General features: G+C 45.2%; 1 protein-coding gene across 1 annotated transcript in view; it reads right to left on the reverse strand.

Annotated features, from left to right (window-relative positions):
• hspg2 (heparan sulfate proteoglycan 2) overlaps positions 1–14,439 on the reverse strand; it is a 225,051-nt gene that overhangs the window by 77,754 nt on the left and 132,858 nt on the right. Inside the window, 9 exon segments of the mRNA XM_046344359.1 lie at positions 541–681; positions 1,262–1,329; positions 1,509–1,567; positions 11,103–11,189; positions 11,502–11,629; positions 11,817–11,930; positions 12,316–12,427; positions 12,645–12,763; positions 13,016–13,195. Of these exon segments, the coding sequence (XP_046200315.1) occupies positions 541–681; positions 1,262–1,329; positions 1,509–1,567; positions 11,103–11,189; positions 11,502–11,629; positions 11,817–11,930; positions 12,316–12,427; positions 12,645–12,763; positions 13,016–13,195 (1,008 nt within the window).

A 14,439-nucleotide genomic window follows, 5' to 3' on the forward strand; every position in this document is an offset into this window, starting at 1 on the left:
CACATGGTCTGCAGTTGTGAGGCCGGTTGGACGTAATGCCAAATTCTCTAAAATGACATTGGAGGCCGCTTATGGTACATAAATTAACATTAAATTCTCTGGCAACAGCTCTAGTGGACATTCCTGCATTCAGCATGCCAAATGCACTCTCCCTCAAAACTTGAGACATCTGTGGAATTGTGTTGTGTGACAAAACTGCACATTTTAGAGTGGCCTTTTATTGTCTCCAGCACAAAGTCACCTGTTTAATGATCATGCTATTTAATCAACTTCTTGATATGCCACACCTGTCATGTGGATGGATTATCTTGGCAAAGGAGAAAGGCTCACTAACAGGGATGTAAACACATTTTATCACATTTGAGAGAAATAAGCTTTTTGTGCGTATGGATAATTTCAACTCATGAAACATGGGACCAACACTTTACATGTTGCGTTTATATTTTTGTCGAGTGTATAAACAAATAAATTACAACAACAAAAAATGTACTCATATATTTTATTTAGGAAGTAGTTTCCTAGTTCTTGTTGCCTGGGTACCTGGTCTCTGTAGTGGGAGGAGCTGGAGCACTGCTGTGTGACACCCATGCAGAAGCAGGACAGGCAGCCATCTTTGTTGTCTGTGCTGATGTGAAAGGTTCCCTGCTTACAGTTGGAGCAGGCAAGGCCATCAACGTTCATCTGGAACACAATTATATATAGTGTGAGAGTGGAACTAACCATAGAAATAGAAAATTGACCTGAATGAGAATGCCATTCTAGTTATTCTATTTCTGTGGGATAAACTATCTCACGGAGGTAACCCTCAGAAGTGGATAAGGATATTTAGATTTAAATTTAAAGAGTTTAATAGTTCCATGTACAGGGTTGCAGATGTAATTACAGGGTACAATGAAATTATTGCGCTCCGAGCTCCAACAACGCAGGCCAAAGTGAAAAAACCAACACAAATATAATACAAATAGATAATAATAAAACAGAAATAATAATATATACACATTAACAACCGTGGCAATGATACATATCCATTGGGGTGGGGGCAGGGTAAATGTAGAGGGTGGGGAGAGGGGGGGACAGCAGAGCAGGTAGCTGACTAGTGGTGGCTATTCAGCAGCCTGAGTCTGAGGGTAGAAGCTATTAGCCAGACTTACAGGTTTTGCCATGATGCTCCTATACTGCCCGCGTCTGTGTATTGGGTTTGGGGATGTCAATGAGGATGGTACTTATTATGATGCACATACAGAAGCCTTGGTTTTCTTACCTTGCAGCGACACACACCATTTCCATTGCATCCTTCACTTCCTCTCTGGTCACAGTTATAGCAGTTACCTGTAAACATGACACAGCAGAGGTTTTCACTCTGTGTGCCTTCATTCTATCAAATACAATCATTTTAATTGTGTACACATGTCTGCAGCTGCAGCCTGTTAGCACTGTGTAATAACAATCTTAACTGCCCCTGAGGGGATAAATAAAGCTATATTGAATTGAATAATCCATACACATACCATTCAGGTCACTACACCTCTGGCCGAGCTGGGGGTTGCCTGTGTACCCAGCAGCACATCTGAAACGGAGATCGGCGAACACTTATACTTTAAAACAAACATTTCCAGTCAAAGAGGATACATTTTTTTAAACCAAAGGAAGGAACTATGGGGGCAGGAAACTGTGCTTAGCTGTGTGAGGAGATAGATACGTGATGAGACCTCACAGCACGCTCTTGGCCCAGAGTAGACACATTTCTGTGAAAAGACTATGGATACAAGCTATACAATAGAGTTGTCACATTATTTGCCAACATCCAGAATTTATTCATTGTGGATGTCCGTTGGAGACACACTATTCATTTCCCAAGTCCTCTGCATGTAAATAATCTGCATTGTTTTACCAAACAGACTCAGACTCACAGAATAAGACATGCGTAATTACAGCTTTGTTCCACCACTTCCCAGACGCAAAAAGAGGATGAAAAATATGTATTGCCAATGTTGGCGACGTGTCAAATGTTGAAACCATCGGCTGCTAATTGGCTGAACTACCGGTAGTTTCTTTGAGAAGTTATATAAAGCAATCTGTGCATTTGAACAACAGCGTAAATACACTTTTGCTTAAAGAAATAAACGAATGACCACTGCTGCACATGCTGCCACTGTTTTGAACAGATTAGATGGTACTTTTTAGAACGAGCAGCTAGCTCACGAACGAATGCACCAGTGAGAATACAACAAGAATGCAGATACAATAAGTGAAAACACAATATCGAACTGGGGATATCCAGCTAAAATAATGTCACAAAGCATGATGTGCTAGCCCAATAACTTTCATTCTGAAATAACCTCGTATTTCCGAGTTAGTCAGATAATAGTTTAGAAAGACTTGAAATTGGCGTGGGAGCCAGCTAACTCCCACCCCCTCTTTACACCACTGCTACTCTCTGTTGTTATCTATGCATAGTCACTTTAATAACTCTACCTACATGTACGTACTACCTCAACTAACCGGTGCCTCCGCACCTTGACTCTGCACATTGACTCTGTATCGGTACCCCCCTGTATATAGTCTCGCTATTGTTTTTTTCACTGCTGCTCTTTAATTACTTGTTTCTTTTATCTCTTATCTCTTATTCTTATCTGTATTTTTTAAAACCGCATTGTTGGTTAGGGGCTCGTATGTAAGCATTTCACTGTAAGGTTGAATTCGGTACCTGTTGTATTCGGCGCATGTGACTAATAATATTTGATTTGATTTGATTTGAAATGTCTGGTTTATCAGATCCTAGACTCCCATGACTTTTATGATTATTTATTTACAAGTTCAATTTGATTTTTGATTTAGCACCATCTGTACCTGACAGAGCAGATTAGTCTCACGCATGGCAGAAAGCCATCTGTACCTGACAGAGCAGATTAGTCTCACGCATGGCAGAAAGCCATCTGTACCTGACAGAGCAGATTAGTCTCACGCATGGCAGAAAGCCATCTGTACCTGAAAGAGCAGATTAGTCTCACGCATGGCAGAAAGCCATCTGTACCTGACAGAGCAGATTAGTCTCACGCATGGCAGAAAGCCATCTGCACCTGACAGAGCAGATTAGTCTCACGCATGGCAGAAAGCCATCTGTACCTGACAGAGCAGATTAGTCTCACGCATGGCAGAAAGCCATCTGCACCTGACAGAGCAGATTAGTCTCACGCATGGCAGAAAGCCATCTGTACCTGACAGAGCAGATTAGTCTCACGCATGGCAGAAAGCCATCTGCACCTGACAGAGCAGATTAGTCTCACGCATGGCAGAAAGCCATCTGTACCTGACAGAGCAGATTAGTCTCATGCATGGCAGAAAGCCATCTGTACCTGACGGAGCAGATTAGTCTCATGCATGGCAGAAAGCCATCTGCACCTGACAGAGCAGATTAGTCTCACGCATGGCAGAAAGCCATCTGTACCTGACAGAGCAGATTAGTCTCATGCATGGCAGAAAGCCATCTGCACCTGACAGAGCAGATTAGTCTCATGCATGGCAGAAAGCCATCTGCACCTGACAGAGCAGATTAGTCTCACGCATGGCAGAAAGCCATCTGCACCTGACAGAGCAGATTAGTCTCATGCATGGCAGAAAGCCATCTGTACCTGACAGAGCAGATTAGTCTCACGCATGGCAGAAAGCCATCTGCACCTGACAGAGCAGATTAGTCTCATGCATGGCAGAAAGCCATCTGCACCTGACAGAGCAGATTAGTCTCATGCATGGCAGAAAGCCATCTCTACCTGACAGAGCAGATTAGTCTCATGCATGGCAGAAAGCCATCTGTACCTGACAGAGCAGATTAGTCTCACGCATGGCAGAAAGCCATCTGTACCTGACAGAGCAGATTAGTCTCACGCATGGCAGAAAGCCATCTGTACCTGACAGAGCAGATTAGTCTCATGCATGGCAGAAAGCCATCTGGTGCGAGAGACTCATTGGGATGGAGACTAGAGCAAACCCAGAAGTTCTGACTGAGCGCTCATTTGAGCATCCCAGGAAAGTCCATTTACTTATATGCTATGAAATCTTGCGATTTTGTTGAGGGCAGTTCTCCGTCAAAGCAAATAACTGGGTAAGCAATCCTAGCAATGTTCGCATGGCCTATGCGTCTGCGGAGCTGCTGGCAGTCACTGAGAGGCAGAGTAGTCACTGAACAACTTGTTTTGAACAATATTTTTGAAACAGCTTAATTTACACATTTAACACAATTTTATGAGCATTTAAAACATAATATACTGTATATATTCTTTCTGTCATGGTCCTTCTGTAGCTCAGTTGGTAGAGCATGGTGCTTGTAACGCCAGGGTAGTGGGTTCGATCCCCAGGACCACCCATATGTAGAATGTATGCACACATGACTGTAAGTCACTTTGGATAAAAGATTCTGCTAAATGGTATATATTATTATTATTATTATTTACCCATTTGCACAAGTTTGCATTAAAAGTTACATTTCCATCTTAAAAGAACGTGTCACCAAAGTAAACCTTGACATAGAGCAGAGCAGAGAAAATCAACAGGAGAAGTAAGAGGCACAAAACTAAAGTCGAACTGCAGAAAGAGACATCATATCTCATCATGATATGACACTGAGAAGCTGAGAAGAATTATGCCCATTGCCAAGCAAGCCCATTGCCTAAGCAAGCCCTCCACCAAAGCTCTGTCCAGCTGACAGGATACCCTGAAGGAGAGCTACCCTAGCTTCCCCAGTTCTTACCTCGTCACTGGAAACTCCACAGTTAAAGGCCAACCAACGCACAGCTTCAACGGGACTTAAATGTTATATACTCACTTTGGAAAGACCTGTCCAGTCTATCTTTACAGTAAGAAGATTAAAATGTTTTTGGAAACTATCTGACCAATGCATGATGAAGGCAAATCTGGATATTGTTGATGTAATGTTAGTATTTGTGTTATGCACAAGTTGTAGGACATTGAAGATACAAATTTGAAAAAAAGTGTTCATTTAAAGTACAATCACAAGGCACCAAGGGCATAATTAATGTCATAAAGTACATATCTCATATGCATGGAAACATTTGCATACACAATCATATCTTTACACATCCAATAAAAATAGAAGATGGAATTGAAACATAGATTTACACCAGAACATAGGAACGGCCGATACCTCGGACAAACTCACTTCAAATACTTCACTGCAGCTGAGTACAGTGCTGTGTAGTATGCATATACTTGCATATATATATATATATATATATATATATATATATATATATATATATATATATATATATATATATATTTACAATTTGTCTGTTTAGTGGAGGTTATTTCTACAATTGGGATATTCTGCTCTGAAATGTAATACTCTCTAAATACTGTATGTATACAGAGCATTCGTAAAGTATTCAAACCCCTTGACTTTTTCTACGTTTTTTAACGTTACAGCTTTGTTCTAAATGGATAACAAACAAGAAAATCTCTCAGCAATTTGCACACAATACCAAAAACAGGTTTTTAGAAATGTTAGCAAATGTATAAAAAAAAACTGAAATATCACATTTACATAAGTCTTCAGACACTTTACTCAGTACTTTGTTGAAGAACATTGGGCAGCGATTACAGTCTTGAGTCTTCATGTGTATGACGCTACAAGCTTGGCACACCAGTATTTGGGGAGATTCTCCCATTCTTCTCTGCAGATCCTCTCAAGCTCTGTCAGGTTGAATGGGGAGCGTCAGTGCACAGGCATTTTCAGGTCTCTCCAGAAATGTTTGATTGGGTTCAAGTCTGGGCTCTGGCTGGGCCACTCAAGGACATTCAGAGACTTGTCCCAAAGCCACTCCTGCATTGTCTTGGCTGTGTGCTTAGGGTCTCTGTCCCTTTGGAAGGTCACACCAGTCTGAGATCCTGAGCGCTCTGTAGCAGATTTTCATCAAGGATCTCTCAGTACTTTGCTCTACCATGAAGGCCTAATTGGTAGAGTATTGCAGAGATGGTTGTTTTTATGGAAGGTTCTCCAATCTCCACAGAAGAAAATACTTTTTTTCCACCATAATTTGAAAAATAAATTAATTAAATGCGATTTTCTTGATTTTTTTCCCTAATTTTGTCTGTTATAGTTGAAGTGTACCTCTGATGAAAATTACAGGCCTCTCGCATCTTTTTAAGTGGGAGAACATGCACAATTGGTGGCTGACTAAATACTTTTTTGCCCCACTGTATTTTGCCCCCCCACACCAATATCAAAATAAACTCTGAACCAATGACATTAATTTGGGGACAGGTCGAAAAGCATTAAACTTCCATGGCAATTTAGCTAGTTAGCTTTCTAGCTAACGTTAATTTGTCCTATTTAGCTAGCTTGCTGTTGCTAGCTAATTTGTCCTGGGATATAAAGATTGAGTTGTTATTTTACCTGAAATGCACAAGGACCTCTACTCCGACAATTTATCCACACAAAAAACGGCCAACCGAATCGTTTCTAGTCATCGCTCCTCCTCCAGGCTTTTTCATCTTTGAACTTATATGGTGATCGCATCTAAACTTTCATAGTATTACCACGACAACCGGCAACAAAGTTAATCTTTCAATCACCCACGTGGGTATAACCAATGAGAAGATGGCACGTGGCTACCTGCTTCTATAAACCAATGAGGAGATGGGAGAGGCAGGAATTTCAGCGTGATCTGTGTCAGAAATAGGAATGACTTCCATTTTAGCCCTTGGCGTCGCATGCGATCAGTGTGGGCGCAATAATTGACTAACATGGATTTCTAAATGTATTTTGCAACGCTCGCACACACGACGTGTCCAGTCAGCATGTAAGCATACAACTTAAACAACACTCAAGTGGTTTGAGGGGAAACATTTAAATGTCTTGGAATGGCCGAGTCAAAGCCCAGACCTCAATCTAATTGAGAATCTGTGGTATGACTTAAAAACTGCTGTACACCAGCGGAACCCATCCAACTTGAAGCAGCTGGATCAGTTTTGCCTTGAAGATTGGGTAAAAAATCCCAGTGGCTAGATGTGCCAAGCTTATAGAGACATACCCCAAGATACTTGCAGCTGAAATTGCTGCAAAAGGTGGCTCTACAAAGTATTGACTTCAAAGGGGTTATGCATAGTTATGCACGCTCAAGTTTTCTGTTTTTTTGTCTTATTTCATGTTTGTTTCACGATGAAAAAATATTGGTAGGCATGTTGTGTAACTCAAATGATACAAACCCCCCAAGAATACATTTTAATTTCAGGTTGTAAGGCAACAAAATAGGAAAAATGCCAAGAGGGTTGAATACTTTCGCAAGCCACTGTAAATGTCTCTAATAATCAGGGATAATTTTGACAGGAATGGCCAGCCTTCCTAAAACAATGTGAACAGAACCATAGGAACCATCTTGCTTCTGTTTCTTGTTCTTTTGGGAAGACTTTCCATCATTACCTTGGAGTAGTTTTCTTCCTCTGTGGGGATCTCTTGGAACTAGTTGTTTTGACTTTACTCTTTGTGGTTAACTTTGAACGCTTCAAAGAAGAGGTGGTTTTGGTGGTTGCCAACATGGTGGTGACAACTTTCTTAGAGTAACTTGTTTTGGCTTTTGACACTTGCTGGAGTTTGTGGGACAGTGGGGCCAACTGGTATGTGTCTGGAGCAGTGGTTTTCCCATAACCTTTCTTAGAGTAACTTGTTTTGGCTTTTGACACTTGCTGGAGTTTGTGGGACAGTGGGGCCAACTGGTATGTGTCTGGAGCAGTGGTTTTCCCATAACCTTTCTTAGAGTAACTTGTTTTGGCTTTTGACACTTGCTGGAGTTTGTGGGACAGTGGGGCCAACTGGTATGTGTCTGGAGCAGTGGTTTTCCCATAACCTTTGTTTCAGTGGCATGTTTCTCTGCCAACTGTTTCTGTGATTTTAACATCGAGTTGAATCTTTGAATCAGGTACAACTAATCTGAAAGCACTGTCTTCTTTATAACTGCTTCTAGAACGAGAAGCATCCTCTTGATTACGTGACTTGGTTGACGTAGGATTTCTTGACACCAGTGTTGGAGGCTTAAGCTTATGGGAGGGTGGTGCCAGCTGATACTTAATGGCAGCCAGGTCTACTTTACCTTGCCTTGGTTTTGATTGACTTGTCTGTGCTGAGCACTTATTAGCTGTCACGGGAATCTTCTTGGCCATCGTAGTCTTTGTTTCAGACTTTTGTTCATGGTTTAGGCTTTGTAGTTTGTCTTTTTGTGAATGTTTGGGATGTGGACTTTCTGGTGACAGTTGGTTTGTGCTTTCGATCCCTCTGAGGGGTTGTTGTGGCTTTGTTAGCAGGGAGATGGGACATTGGTACGATTTTGGGGACTGTGGCTCTAGTTTGTGACCTGGTGATTGTTGATTGAGTCCTGACAGTGGGTCTCAGTGTTTTCATGGTTGTTAATTGAGAAGTCCTGACGGTGGGTCGAGTTGTGGTAACCCCTGGCACTAAGACTGTAGAGATTGGTGGCAGTGCCTTCACCTCTTTGGCAGACCGTGAGGTGTGTCTGAAGCGTTTCACCTTGTTCATCTCCTGAGCCAGGGCAGTAAACCCATCTATCACGATCTCCAGACGACCCTCCAGCCTTCTCAGACGAGTGTCCATGTCTATGTAGCTACTTTCCAGCTCGCCCACCCTCTCTTTCTTCTCAAGGGCAGACTCTGACTGCAGGGCCAGGAGTGTCTCCAGCTGGATGCTGAGCTTGCTCTGCTGGCCCCTCATGGCCTGGATGCCCTCCCTGATGTCCAGGGTGTTGCTTTCCAACATGCTGAGGCGCTAGTTGAAGCGGTTCATGTGGAGCCTCATTAGGAACTGGAAGCTGTGCTCTCTGACCTCGGAGCTGGGTGTGTTCAGCGATGGGACCCTGGGTGCAGTTCTATTCAGGTGGATTCAGACCATGTCGTCCACAGGGGTGGTTGTGGTTGGACGAGTAGGAGTGGTTGGGCGAGTGGGAGCAGGTAGGCGAGTGGAAAGGCGAGTAGGGATGCTAGGGCCAGTGGGGATGGTAGGCCGAGTGGGTTGGGTACGGTGGCTGGTAGTGGACAGTAGGGTCCGTGTGGGGATGTTTGATGACCACGTTGTGGGGATGTTTGATGGCCACCGTGTGGGTATGTATGGCCTTTGGCTATAATTTGTGTCTTCCTCTTCTTCCTCATCCGGCTGTGGGCTGCCGCTGTAGTCTATGACCTCCTCCTCCTTCTCCTCGACTAGCTCTGGGCTGTAGTCTATGACCTCCTCCTCCTTCTCCTCGACTAGCTCTGGGCTGTAGTCTATGACCTCCTCCTCCTTCTCCCGACTAGCTCTGGGCTGTAGTCTATGACCTTGTAATCCTCCTTCTCCTCAGCTGGCTCTGGTCTGTAGCCTATGACCTCCTCCTCCTTCTCCTCGACTAGCTCTGGGCTGTAGTCTATGACCTTGTAATCCTCCTTCTCCTCAGCTGGCTCTGGTCTGTAGCCTATGACCTCCTCCTCCTCCTTCTCCTGGGCTGACTAGCTCTCTGGGCTGTAGTCTATGACCTTGTAATCCTCCTTCTCCTCAGCTGGCTCTGGTCTGTAGCCTATGACCTCCTCCTCCTTCTCCTCGACTAGCTCTGGGCTGTAGTCTATGACCTCCTCCTTCTCCTCAACTAGCTCTGGGCTGTAGTCTATGACCTTGTAATCCTCCTTCTCCTCAGCTGGCTCTGGTCTGTAGCCTATGACCTCTTCCTCCTTCTCCTCGACTAGCTCTGGGCTGTAGTCTATGACCTCCCCCTCCTTCTCCTCAGCTGGCTCTGGGCTGTAGTCTATGACCTTGTAATCTTCCTTCTCTTCGACTGGCTCTGGGTTGTAGTCTATGACCTCTTCCTTCTCCTCAGCTGGCTCTGGGCTGTAGTCTATGACCTTGTAATCCTTCTTCTCTTCGACTGCTCTGGGTTGTAGTCTATGACCTCCTCCTTCTCCTCGACTGGCTCTGGGTTGTAGTCTATGACCTCCTCCTTCTCCTCGACTGGCTCTGGGCTGTAAGTCTGTGTCCTCCTTGTCCTCCTCCTCATAATACTCCACTGCCCTCTGGCACCACATGTTTCTCCAGGCTAAAGTTGAACACTGCCTCACCACACCCGGCAGGAATAATCCCTCATTGTCCTCCTGCAGGTACGGGTCCACACAACTGTCTTGTTTTCTTAATGATCAAAACATTCAAATCATAAATAGGGCAGGCAAGGAGGATCAACTTATCATAACATACCAATGTTTATTTAACCGGTCACCTCATCGTCATCTTTGCACCTCGAGTAGCAAAGATTCGTCAAACAGATGTGACATTCGAAATGTCACCTCTAGATTTATGCCTCAGAGAGAGAATATGTAAACCCTGACAACATTATCCCACAGCTTCTAAACCTTACTAAAAGCATTAAAGCACTACTGGAGCATAAACAGTAGACTGAAAAGGTTCTGGCAAAGTTGAATCAAAGGAGGGAACTGAAGCAGAAACAGAGGAGAGATAGTAAAAACCAAGTTACATAAGGTTTCCTCAGGACACAACTACAAGTCCAAACATTCCTAACGAAAGACTTGATTGGCCAAAAAAAAAGAAGACTTGGCTTTTGCGACAACAAATGCTACCACACCTTAGTATATCACATATAATCCCATGGTATACCAGACACATTTTTTAAAACAAGAATGCCCATTGATAAATACAATGTTCGTTAGCTAAACTCAATAATCCACCACACATATTGACCTCTCAAATAGCATTGAAAGCACTGCTAATGCAGAGAACCAACACACAAAAACCTTTACTAACTAACTGGAATGGGTGGCATTGATTTGAGCTTTGCTTCCCCCATACCACTTCACTAATACATACCAATCAATCATGACTGGTTGGAAAGACTGGTTGAAAGAGGGATGCAATGGACAGACATGCTACTATTCCCATTTTGTAAATGAAGCAAGTGGGTACCAGTAATAGACCTATCACCTCTGCTTTGCCGAGCTCCGGCCAGCCCAGCATCCCCAAACCACTGACCCCTTAGCAGCTTGACTGTAAGGATGGAAGGGATAGAGAGAGACAGAGCTGGATATGGAGAGAATCGTACCTTTCGCAGCGCCGGCCAGTGAAGCCAGGGGGACAGTTATCACAAGTGGGCTGACCATCCACATCCTTGTAGCAAGACTGAGAATACCTGCAGGAAGACAGAGTCTTCTATCAGAGACAGTATAGCCTACAGCCCATATAATATGAATGGGGTTACATTTGAGACAATAGTGTAACTGTATGACCAGTCACTGTCAGGTCAACTGTCTTTCCAAAGAGCAGGTTGACCCGACATAATTAAATAGGATCTCTATGAGGTTGACTAGCAGGTGAATGGACACGTTTATCAGTAGAATAAGGATCGTCATGAGGATAAGTCTGGAGCTAGAGTTCCAGAGCCATTGATCCATGTAAAGGTGTAGTTCTGTGCAGCTGTATAGCCCATGAGGAGTGAACTCACTGGTTGCTGGGGGAAGTGCCAGGGCAGGAGCAGGGCTGACAGGCCTGGGGGCCATCCGTCACAGGGTTGCCGTAGAAACCTGGCAAACAGCGCTCGCACCTTGGTCCGGCCGTGTTGTGAAGGCATTGCTACAAAAGGAGACACACACGTCCATAGAACAGTGAAATCCTATTATGAGCGAATGTGTGTTCCGAATCCACATGTTGAGATTTGTCAAGAAACCATTAGCGGATTCCATAGCAGACATCAAAGCCAGATGCAGCTGTAGTACTGTACTGCTGGCATGCAGTACAGTTGGAGGGTGGTGTGCCTTACCAAGCACGCGCCTGTCTCCTGGTCACAGCCGCTGGCTTGGCCGTTACAGTCGCACCTCTCACAGGTACCCAGGTAGAGGCCAGAGCCTGTACGGGTGTAGCCCACATCACACTCCTGTATAGAAACAGACATGGAAAAACCCCTCAGGCCATGTAGAAATAGAACTGTAGATGTAGATGTAGTACAGTAGATTGTCTTGTTGTTCCATTACAGCATGCTCTAACAATTCAACTGTGTTTCTTTCCAAGATGTCTACAGTGCTATGAATCAAAGTGATGGAGCTTAACGACTAGGAGTGGTAACAGAGGAACAGCTACTGTATTGGTTGTTCTTGTGTCATCAGGATAATGTTTATGTGGTGTGTGTGTGTGTGTGTGTGTGTGTGTGTGTGTGTGTGTGTGTGTGTGTGTGTGTGTGTGTGTGTGTGTGTGTGTGTGTGTGTGTGTGTGTGTGTGTGTGTGTGTGTGTGTGTGTGTGTGTGTGTGTGTGTGTAAAGTACCTGGCATGATGGTCCTTTGTAGCCCTGGGGACAGGCACACTCCTCCACCTCAAGGGCATGTTCGTTGCCTGTGGAGCGTGGAACTGCAATGTCCATTTGGATGTCTGAAAGACTGAACAACAGACAACAACGCAGGTGAGATAATAACAACAACAACATCAGCCACATGGTCTTTCTAGTAAGTGTCCTACATTATTCTTTAGAATCATCATTGTGTGGAAAACTACTGCTGATTTGAGGTACGACTCAATATGTCTTCCTTCTCCTACCTACACTAGAGTTGAATAGAAGTAGATCTCAATAGTACAGGTAGTCTGGTCCTCTCTTACCTGGTCTCAGCCATGTTGTCAGCGTAGGTGGCTCTGATCATGAATACAGTAGTATCAGCCAAGGCCATGAGGAGGTGCTCACGAGTACAGGGCTGTCCATCAGCACGCCTCCATGCAGACTGGTAGGAGAAAAAAACGGGAGAGACAGAGAAGTGTAAAGGTCTGCATAGGCAAACTCAGGATTAGAGCTGGGATTATATTCAAGAATAGGATTGAGATTAGCGATGGAGTTAATGGTAATCTAATTACGTATTCTAAACAAAATCATCCACAAAGACGACCTGTTATTACATCTTAATGAAAACAAACAGTTTATTGTCCGTTTAAAAAAAACACGCATACACACACGCACACAAAAAAATGACACACACCTCTCTGAAGGTGACAGTGACGGTGGTAGGTGCGCGGGGGAGGGGCTTTGTCTGCGAGAAGTGTTCCAGGAAGATGCTGTTGCCTTGGAGAACCACATCCGGCTGTCCGTCAATCACCAGGGAGCGTTGCCGCGGCTCATAGCGCACAGTGTATCGCAGCTCTCCGCCATAGGCTGTCACCTGGCAACAACATGTCAGATGTCAGAGACAGAGGTTCTAGTTCTAGAACAATCCACCTCTTAACTCCACTCGATGATGGAAAGGTATTTCACCCTATAAGGCTAGCTGGGCCATGGATCATCAAGTAGAGAGCTTCTCTTTGTTTAGGAAGCTATGTAAAGCCTTTATAGTTTTCACATGTTGAGCATGTGGACGGTGAAATCCAGCCTGACCACACCTCACGCCACTAAGTCAAAATATGGTGGATGATAGTTTCTCCTGTCCCCATGGTCTAGTGGAGAAACAAAGTGTCATAAAGACCACCAGTCATCTCCCCCACCCTCTCCCCTAGTCCCCTCTCCTCCCCCTCTAACCCATGTCTCCCTCCTCTCCCCTAGCCCCCTCTCTTCCCCCTCTAACCCATGTCTCCCTCCTCTCCCCTAGTCCCCTCTTCCCCCTCTAACCGCTGTCTCCCTCTCCCCTAGCCCCCTCTCTTCCCCCTCTAACCCATGTCTCCCTCCTCTCCCCTAGTCCCCTCTTCCCCCTCTAACCGCTGTCTCCCTCTCCCCTAGTCCCCTCTTCCCCCTCTAACCCATGTCTCCCTCCTCTCCCCTAGTCCCCTCCTCCCCCTCTAACCCATGTCTCCCTCCTCTCCCCTAGTCCCCTCTTCCCCCTCTAACCCTGTCTCCCTCCTCTCCCCTAGTCCCCTCTTTCCCCCTCTAACCCATGTCTCCCTCCTCTCCCCTAGTCCTCTCTATTCCCCCTCTAACCACTGTCTCCCTCCTCTCCCCTAGTCTCCCTCCCCCTCTAACCGATGTCTCTCCCTCTCCCCTGGTCTCCTCTCTTCCCCCTCTAACCGATGTCTCCCTCCACTCCCTAGTCCCCTCTCTTCCCCCTCTAAACGATGTCTCCCTCCCCTCCCCTAGTCTCCTCTCTTCCCCCTCTAACCCATGTCTCCCTCCTCTCCCCTAGTCCTCTCTGTTCCCCCTCTAACTGCTGTCTCCCTCCTCTCCCCTAGTCCTCTCTATTCCCCCTCTAACCCATGTCTCCCTCCTCTCCCCTAGTCCCCTCTCTAACCGCTGTCTCTCTCCTCTCCCCTAGTCTCCTCTCTTCCCCCTCTAACCGATGTCTCCCTCCCCTCCCCTAGTCCCCTCTCTTCCCCCTCTAACCCATGTCTCCCTCCTCTCCCCTAGTCCTCTCTGTTCCCCCTCTAACCGCTGTCTCCCCCACCCCTAGTCTCCTCTCTTCCCCCTCTAACCCATGTT

Source organism: Oncorhynchus gorbuscha, linkage group LG03, assembly GCF_021184085.1.
Source record: "Oncorhynchus gorbuscha isolate QuinsamMale2020 ecotype Even-year linkage group LG03, OgorEven_v1.0, whole genome shotgun sequence".
Classification (NCBI taxonomy): Eukaryota; Metazoa; Chordata; class Actinopteri; order Salmoniformes; family Salmonidae; genus Oncorhynchus; species Oncorhynchus gorbuscha.